Source organism: Xiphophorus hellerii, chromosome 3, assembly GCF_003331165.1.
Source record: "Xiphophorus hellerii strain 12219 chromosome 3, Xiphophorus_hellerii-4.1, whole genome shotgun sequence".
NCBI classification, from domain to species: domain Eukaryota; kingdom Metazoa; phylum Chordata; class Actinopteri; order Cyprinodontiformes; family Poeciliidae; genus Xiphophorus; species Xiphophorus hellerii.
In genome coordinates this window covers 5,195,687-5,205,711 of record NC_045674.1, presented here as the reverse complement: position 1 = coordinate 5,205,711, position 10,025 = coordinate 5,195,687, and the positions used below count along the sequence as shown (strand labels likewise).

General features: G+C 38.2%; 1 protein-coding gene across 8 annotated transcripts in view; it reads right to left on the bottom strand.

The window, feature by feature from the left end:
• Nucleotides 1–4,615: 4,615 nt before the first annotated feature.
• sema6cb (semaphorin 6Cb) overlaps nucleotides 4,616–10,025 on the bottom strand; it is a 171,168-nt gene continuing 165,758 nt past the window's right edge. For all 8 annotated transcript variants that reach the window (XM_032557983.1, XM_032557982.1, XM_032557981.1 and 5 more), the window contains one exon: nucleotides 4,616–9,849. In XM_032557983.1, coding sequence (XP_032413874.1) covers nucleotides 8,531–9,849 — 1,319 coding nt within the window. In that variant the 3' untranslated portion in view covers nucleotides 4,616–8,530. The remainder of the gene's footprint in view (nucleotides 9,850–10,025) is intronic.

Genomic DNA, 10,025 nt, shown 5'->3' with positions numbered 1-10,025 from the left:
CATAGGGAGAAATATTTAAATGAACTGGAGCTATTTAAAATGACTCACCAGAACTTCTTTACTGGCTTGGTGCGATTTCTGCATAGCTGTTTACTTCATTGCACAAGACATTGCAATATATTTTTCCTTCTTTAGAAGCTGGTGACAGTGATGAATGAGAAAACGTAAGGGAGGGATCTTGGAAAAACTCATGCAATGCTGATGCAGAGCAGGAGCGTGACTTCAAGTAGGGAACAAGGAAGCCTACGCGTGTCCTGAAACCAGAATTCATGTTCTGCAAACATCTGTCTGCTTTTCTGGAGAAGAAAAAATATATATAAAAAAGAGAACACACTGGTAACCTGTCAATGTCGGTGAAATAATCACAGACACTGACATGGTGAGAGCCTCTCTGTGGCCTTTTGAAGCCTCTTCCGGCAGAGACATAATGAATTGTGATGCCAGCTGTCAGAGAGCTGCTGTCAAAGCGCAGACATGGGGAATTCAAAGTCATTATTGGTGCAAAATAATATTTTCGGGGGGAGGGATGCCAGAGGGTTGCAGGGAAGGTGTGAAGGGTCACGATGGAATAGCTGACAAAACAAAAACCCATTTAGAAATCCAACGAATCACCGGTCAGACAGATTTGAGAAGGAAAGCGACCGTGCATGCACTGTTAATGAAAATAGTTTTTTCCCCATCAATCACACGGCTGTTTTTTCATATAGTTTTTCTGTTTTTTTGTGTTCTTTTCTTTTGCTGCTGAAGTGCAGAGGCAGTCACATCCGGTAACTGGATTAGAGATCAACATATTTCCCTGGAGGTCTACGGGGTGAGTTGACAACAAGAGAACACAGACACAAACTCACCGCTTTAAACATGTACAATTTTGAGAGGAAATGAGTGATATGGATGCTGCTCCAGGCCACAGAGAGGCTGGATTTCTGCTTTTAGACCACAATGTTAGATGCTCCTGAGAACACAAGACATCACAATTAAGATGTGAAAATTCTTTATAAGAGCAATATCAAACAAACAATATATTTTTCTACATAACAATTAATTAAAAACTGCCATATGAGAAGCAGTTTTCTTCTTGTCAGATTGTGCTCTATCTGGGTACATTTGTTATTTAACTCTAATAATATAACAGCTGCACATATTTTAGTTTTAACAGTCATCACAATACTATTTGTCTCATTTCTATCTGCATACACTTCTGGTTTTGCATTTCTCACAGCTAGAAAAATTTTTAACTATGTTTTATTCTATGTATTGTTCTGAGCAGAGATTAGTTTCCCATTAAGGATGTTAGGAAAAAAATGAAAATGTATTTTTTAATGCAATAATGTGTCACTGCAGATTTTATTTTAATTCAGTATTTTACTGTGGTAGATCATTAGTGTGGTAATACAATACTGCACTAAAATACTGTTTTTAACTAAATCAACCATAAGAAAACAAAAGTGTTGATCTTCAAGAGTCAGAGAACAAGCAACAAGAAAATAAGTGCTAGCCTAAGCTTCTCTCTATTTACAGTCAAACCAATGACTCAAAGGCTTAGTATACAATAGATTAAATCAATAGTTCTTAACTTGTAATAACATGTAAATATGTGGGAAGAATAACAGGAATTTAAGTGTCTTATTGGGTTTGTTGGGACCCATTAGAGTTGCAACAAATGCTGGAAAGAAAGACCTGTCATATCTTCTGTTTGTTACAAAAATCTATCAGTGATATTTCTGCTAAAGTTGCTAATGTTTCCCACCACCTGTACTAGATCGAGGGGGCATCCTATGACAAAGCTGGCCTTCCTGATGAGCTTATCCATTCGTTTCCTCTCAGATTTTAAACTGCTGCTACAACATAGGTAAGGGAAATGTTAGTCTGCTTTACTTTACCTGTGATGTTGCTCTTGGATTTCTTTGGTCTTTCACAGTTCTCACATTTATCTTTGTGACTAATTCCAAAATGTCATCATGTAAACAAGGAATAAACCTTCTGGAGAGGCAACATCCGGAGCAGTGCTTTCTTTTTTCATACTAAATAATTACATCAAACATTTGTTCTGAGAGTTCAATAAGCAATACATATTTTAAGAGCTCTCTCAAATAATTGTTAGCTGAAATATTGGGAAAATAGGGCAAACTCCCCTGCTGTTTCTACCACTCCAAACATTCAGCAAAACAAGAACACTGAATCTACATAAATGCAAAGAGACTATGGTTGCATGGCCTAGAATAAAATAGTTTGCAACATTCAGAGTAGTGGCACATATGTCAAACATATAAGATGTTGATATGCTAATGGTTTTAAAGAAAGAAAAAAGGCTTTTTGGCATCAGTTGCTCCAGTGGAGTGACTTCCCCACCAGCTTTCTGACTAGAAATATGGAAACAGGTTGAAAAAATTCTAATTTCCCAGATGCCATGGGAGATCGACATGTGGTCTGTTGGAACCCAATAAATACACCATAGATAATGACCATCCATCATCCAGGGTGGTTTCTGTCTTTATTTTAACCAACATAAGTCATCTCCCGGCAACGCTTTTCACCAGGACACAGCCAGGAACTCACACAAACAGAGAGATGATTATCTAATAGACTCCAGGGAGTATAATTGCATAAACGGATCAATATCACCTCATTAGGAGGACTGTTTCAGCTGAAAGGTCAATCCTTTCACTGGAACACATCGTTTTACTCACACAAAGACACAGGCTTATCCGGGAACATCTCAGCTGCAGCAACAGTGGAGTGCTCTTCACTGACACTTTAGCAAGCATAAAACCTGCTTTCACACCGGCAAAGAATTCAGCAATAAACGGAAAGTGACACAGATCAAATGTGTCAAACATAGTCTGTGCTGTAATGTATTTCTCATCTGTTTCCTCAGTTAGGCTGCTTCTGGTAAAATGCTTTTAAAACAGACTTTTAAATCATCTACTGTGCGATGAAGAAAAAGCACTTGTCCCCTCAAACATTTCTTCTCTTTTGATTTTTTGTTACACTTTTATGTTTCAGATCAAACATATTATAATATGAGAGTGCTAAATAAAGTTCCTAATTGATGATTTTATTTATGATAAAACCAAAAAATGCTATCCAAACCAAGCAGGCCAATTGTAAAAAAAAAAGCAGATTCCATATGGAGGATATGGCTGGGTTGATGTAAAGATATTCACAAATTAAATCATTTCAAATCTGCTTTTTGTATTTACTGAGCTTATTTCTGTCTAATTATTACATTTGTTTGATCAAAACCGTTTAGGAGTTGCAAAAAAAGAAAGAAAAAAAAAAGAAATCGGAAATCTGAATAAATCTGTTATTCCTTTTTTGCAGCATTGCGAGTGAGAATTAGTCTTAAACTCAAAACAATTTTATTCACATAAATAGCAACATAACTACTGTGGTCATAGATCCCTTTTGGTGGTATTCAAGTGAACTTTTATGTAATCAGATTCTTTTTTGAATAATAGCAAACAATCCCCCATATGCAGCCCTCATAGCAAAATAAACAATGCAAAAAGAAAGTCTTTCAACAAGACTCTGAACCTCTTGGTTGTTTTCTTGCTGCAGGGGTGCCATCACACCATGAGCCTTAATGCCTGCAGGGACACCATTAGTCAGCCTGAGTAAGCATGTGAGCTGGAATTTTACTGTAAAAAGGTTTAGGGCTTCATTTTCTTATATTAAAAAAATCATTTAAAACATGGTTCTACAACCTTCAGAGTTAGTTTTAAGTTTATCTTAGGAGTTAAAATTTTACTTGTTTAAAACTGGGAGGTCAAACCTGTGGAACCCTTTTTATGCAGTCTAAAAGGTTTTTAGTATTTACACAGGAGGATAAAGATTTTAAAGAGGTCATTTTATCTAGTTGAAATAGCATGTATTTTGGTTATTGCCCAACTCAAATCTAAATTTAATTTAAATATTTTCTTTCTCATTAAATCCACAGTTGTCGTAATAAACTATCCAAAAGATCCAAGTAAAGCTGACGCTAATTGAAGAGTTTTACAAGCTCTCCCAAAAGGAAGAATGGGAGTGAAGTATTAAATAAATCCTTTATCTATTTAATGCAATCTGTTTCCCAGAAAAAAAACAAATGTTAAAATACCCTGTTGAAATTTAACACTGACTGATTTGTTCAATATTAGCCGTTTACACAGCCAAATGTTGCTAGTAGACCATCCACCAGGCATTGTTATTCCCCGTATGGTGCTATACTGTGCTGACAATGTGCCAGCTAATTACTGCCAAATGTGTCTATCTTCTACGAATAGCTGGAAGCTGTAGCTGCACAGAAGGTGCGTAAAGAGCGATGCACCTGTACACACTCTCAGTGCATCTCCACCAAAGCTCCTAATGCCTGTTCATCAAACATTCCTGCAATTTTCTGACTGTAATCTTTCTATTTAAACACTAACTTTTCAGATAATACAGTCACAATGGAGGTTGCACTAAAGTTTCATCAAAATGGAGCACTTCTACAATGAAGCTCTCAAAAAAAGTGAAATAACTACTTTTATCATCCAACAAATTGCAAAATTTTAAAGTCAAAGTGTTAATCCATTTATTGTTCCCATTTTGACATGTCTACAGTTTTATATAAATGCATGCTTTCAAACCTGTGTTATGAAAGAATCAAATATTTATTTGGAAGAAAATGAACAATAAATGTCAAAAGCCAAAAAATCTGTCATCAAATAAAACAATGTTAATATATCATCATTTGAAACAAATTTGTCCACTGGGTGACATTCATACTGTCTATAGAAGCACTGAGCTTTTAGTACAAGATGGTTAACCAATTATCAAGCATTGAAACAAATATGTCAAAATCAAAAATAAATTGCAATGTCGTTAAACTAAATTTTACTCTCTCCATCCTTATACAGACACTCAATCCAATGCTAGGGCTTGTCAGTAGTGAAACACATACTCGATAGACGTAACTGGACTTGATGTGTCACAAAAGATGCTTCATTTGCTTGTGTTAGAACCAAATTTTGAGTGCCAGTGTCCTGCGACTTTCAGATTTGTTTAATGCTTTAGCACACCTGAATGAATTAGATCATTAGCAGGACTCTGTTAATGACATCCTGAAGAGGTAATCCACCCATTTGATTTGGGTTTCTTTGAGCAACACATCTAAAAGTTGCAAGAAACCATCCCTCGAGGACTGCAGTTTGAGATCCCTGCTTTCGACAAAGATAAAATGTGTTCAACATTGATGACAAGATAAGAAACACTAAGACAAATGCTTCACTTCAATGTAAACTTGATAAAGCTATTTTGGAGCTAGAAGGGAAATGTATTGGATCCGTCTTCAATGCCATGGTATTGTCATCTCTGCTTTCATCTGCAGAATGTTTCTGTTATATTTACCAAAAGTTTAATCCAGACAGAATAGAGTAAATCTCAAGAGGACAAAACTTACCATTTCAAGGATAATCATGGTTCACAGTGTTGTGCTTATGAGCATTGTCCCTTTAGAGTGCAGATGACATGATACTCTGTGACTAAAAGGGTCCATTGCGTGACATTGCAGACTGTGTAGTCATCACCTAGAGGGATCTTACAAGCATTATTTTGACACATTCACACTGAAGAGATTAGTCATATTTAGCATTTTATTTATTCCTATTATAAGACACATATAATGGTATTTTGTGAGACCAAATTTATAAGAAGTCAAGAGGCATAGCCAGGAAATCAAAGAGAAAAACATAATACTGAAATGAGATCCCGCCCAGAGATAATGTATTTACACAAAATCAAATACTGACAGAGCTTTTAGAGGTGAGACTTCCACTTTTCATTCAACCTATGACCAGCAGGTTTTAAAAAAAACATAACAGTTCCACTTCAACAGTGTAGCTGCCGCAATTCATGTTATTATTCTATCATATGTTGTCTGAAAGGATGTTGAATGCACTGGTGCTTGTTGATATCCAAATGAGCCCTGTTTTCCTTTCATCTTACAGAATAATTGGTACAAATATTAAACTCTGCCTCTCTGGTTTGACATATGCAAACTTAACTCAGTCAGAAAACATTTATCTTTGAGGTGTTAAATGGCACACAGATGGTTTTTATGGAACTGATCATGGTTTCAGTCAACAGTCCCTACTCTCAAGGTTCTGAAAAGTCTATCACTGGTGGGTTTGGAAGGGTCGATATGTCAGAGGCAGAATCGAACTGCATCACTCCTTCTGATGTAAATCCTCAAAACAAGAAAGACTTTTGGCAGCATGTATCCCAAACAATTCCCAGCAGTTTATACAAGGAACAATCTCTGCTTGTCGGATCACAGAGTGTTGCACTTCTGTGGGATTCTTCTCTGTATTTTTAAAGATGTCACAAAAATTTGAAACTGGGGAGCATTCTCTGTTTTCTTCTTTTCATAAAAAAAAAACAGTAACAGGACATTGGAAAAAGGCTGTTTCACAAATAAAAGCTAAATGTTTAACAGAATGAGAAAGCCTCAACTTTATGTTTAACTAAATGAGATACCTGTGACTTCTATCGTTGCCCTATTGTGGCTCAGAATTATTCATACACCTGGCAGATGTAGATTCAGAATTATTTGGATTCAACCAAGAAGTTTTCTTTCACGAAGAAGACAATTAAACTTAACTGTTGAAACCAGATATTTCCAACATTCTCAAAAGGAATGTTGAATCTTTATTGGGATTACAGCAAGATTGCTGTGTTGTTTTGGTAAATTATCTTTGGTGATGAGCTCAAAGTCTTTGAGGTTGGAAAGACTCCCTGTCATCACCATAATTTTTAGGCCCCTCCACACATTTGCTAGGACTATCACTGGGTAAATCCAAAATTATTAAGTTCAATCAGAATAAATATGTTTGGGAAAATAAAACATTACATTAAACCTAAATATGCCACAGAAATTGATATTCATGGGCTTACATGTGGAACTTTGAACTTCACCTTTTTAAACTTAAGAAAATAACACACAAAAAACAAGCGCTTAAAGCAATGGCACTTACAGGAAAGATGACCCAATACATAGACAGTCAAACATGAATGTCTTCAGTCTCAGGCTGTGCATTATCTTTGCCCAACACTCCTCCAAAACAAGCCTCCAGCCCAACAATTTAAGAGAGGAAAATCAGGAAAAAATGAAGCCGTTTCATTCCAAAACACTGCATGAGTCTGCAAAAATATTGTCTTTTGTTTACACATCTTCAAATTAAAAATGGCACGTTTTCAAAATAAGTCTTGGGTAAAAAAAATATTACTCTAAATATGCAAAACATAAGACAGTTACTAAGAATGTATCGCTACCTTTAGGTTTTGTCCAATTAGGTGACAAGAATATATTCTGGATCTTTCATTCTGGAATGAAACTCTTCACATAAACAATAGTGACAACGGTAGAAAATCAAACACCTACAATATACTGTAGCATAGTAGCCATTTGAGCCCCTTGCGTTAACCCTCCCGCAACCCCAGTTAACACACTATTATTAAATAAGGCACACATTTACACATACAATTAAAATTTGGCTAGTAATTATTTCTTTATTTACAACCAATAGCCACAAAGTTAATACCTAGAATAACTGGAGTCCATTGTTTTGCGCTGTGTCATGTTTGTCATGTTTTCTAGGTCCAAAAGTATATAGTCTTGTTTATATTCCTTTTTTAAGCACCAATTTTAGAGAAACATTCTTAGGAACGTTAATGGACCCAAGTTTGTCACTTTTGACATGACATCAGCTGAGAAAAGAAAACGAGGGGAAATAAGTCAAGGGAATCTGGTATGGAGATGTATTTTTGTTGTATGTGCATGGCTAAAGTATCTTAAGCCAGCTGTCAAATTTTGTTTCTGCAAGGTTTGGTGTCTCCCATTTATTTCTAGGCGAGAAGGTTTCTTATGGCCAAACAGAGTGTACAAGTAAGGCAAAGACAAACATACTTTCAGGGGAATTTGTTGAATTTTCACCACAGGTTACAAATACTGCATATGTATATGTATACATATACAGTGTGGATATAAACACACATATACTGTATATACACACACATGCATAATATAAACACATTCGAGGGTGGGGTGGGAGGGGACTGGATACAAACACTACATCAAAAAAGGTTAAGCAAAAGCGTGAACTGAAGCATTGCAGGAGCCTCTGGCTTTTAAGTCTTCAGGATGAGTGATGAGTCAAGTTTTGTCCATCATCAACTTGTCCAAAAGCTGAGTTGCATTGTAAATCCACATTGAGGACATTGGCAGCCTATTATAACAAGGTGGCATCACGTCACCAAGGTCGGCAGTTCTATAATTAGCAAGAAGCTGAACAATACCAATATGGTACAAAGATATTTGTTGGACAAAACAAAACGAAAAAAGCAGAAATAAGTTTGGTTGAGGCTTTTGTCCACAGTGAGACGTGCTACCACGCAATTTGTTGTATTGTCTGATCAGGGTCTGCAACCTCAAACCCAGAGCATTTCAACAAAGAGAAGTTCCTCACGGATGACACAATGAGAGCAACTTCCTCTAGTCCAGGAGGTTCTTTTCTCAGTAGTTGTACTTGCCCTGTTCGTTAACTGGGGATGTGGCAGGTATGAACAGGGGTTTTGGAGGGACATCTGGTTTGAGAGAGGATGACCGGCGGACGATTGCGCCTCGGTGCTGAATGTCGTGCTGTTCACCAGTATAGCTATGCTGGCGTGCGAGGTACCCATTTGGGATGAGGGGATAGTGAACCTCGCAAGCGCTGCCTGTAGAGTTCATTCGTGCCAAAAGTGGTGGCAGCTGGTGAGGTCCGCCGCTTCGTTGGCTGAAGCTGTGCTGGCGGGGAATCATTCCTCCGCCGCCTACTGCACCTGCACTGGGCATTTTGGTAGCTGCAGAAATCAGCGAGTGCCGCTGGGAGGAGTGCCTCCGCTCCAAAGTGGACTGATGGTGTGAGGGGATGTCAGGAGGAACATCCATGCGACGGGTGAGACTGTCCCGTGGTAGAGTGGATGAGCTGTAGTACGGCGCCGATTCTGTCTCAGGAATCTGAGGTTGAATTCGGTTGGCAAAGACGAGCTGTCCACCACCTCCGCAGGCCATCAGGCCTGATGGACTCATTAACTGAGAGGTCTTGCTGCCGTTTGGATCATGAATGTGTTTGAGCAGCTCATCCAGAGACGTAACCTCCATCACCTTCTGAGGGTAGCTGGGGTAAGGCTGAGCTAAAACACGTTCAACATTGTGGATTTTGCGTTCCTCAGGATGCAGGTGACCAACTACTGGATGTCCATTGGACAGGCCATGGGAATAAGGGAAAACCTGCTGGGGAAGCAGGGCCGAACTGGGCCTGGAGCTTATGTTGTGAGACTTTGGTTCCTTTGCATTGTTGCAGTTCTGGTTCTTCTCCCACTGGTTCTTAAAGGCTTTCATGCTTTTAATGGGGAGTTCTGGGGTTGAGTCTGGTGTAGGCAAACCAGATAACTCTGAGGAAGGATGGAGGTGATGATGGTGAGGATGAACCAGGTCCCCCATTGTCATTCCATGATGACCAAATCTCCTTGCTGGGTGATGCTCCTTACCATTGGTAAATAAGGAGTTGTAGATCTTTGGAGATGATACCTCCAACTTGTCTTCTTTACTCTGGCTGTCCAGGAGACCATTGAGCTTTGCCAGACTCCGAAGAGACAGAGCATGTGGGATTGGGGCTTCTGGATCCTTTGATAACTTTTTGGACTTGTGACTTGTGTGGTTACAGTAACAGGAGACGAGAAACCCAGAGACAAAAGCTCCAAGGACAAAGGCCACCAAAACACAAGCGATCAGAAGAGTGTAATGGACACTGTGATTGGTTCGGTCCAGCTCTGGGGGTCGTCTCACACCTTTAGAATGAAAAACAATTAAGAAAAAGACATTTTAGTTAGAGTATTTCAGATTGAGATGAAATACAATTAAAAAAACAAAAAACTCTGAAGATTTAGTATATCAAGTATCAACTGGGACAGACCGGTTGTATTTGTAATTAGGCTTCTGTATGTGAGAAACAGCATGGGACAGG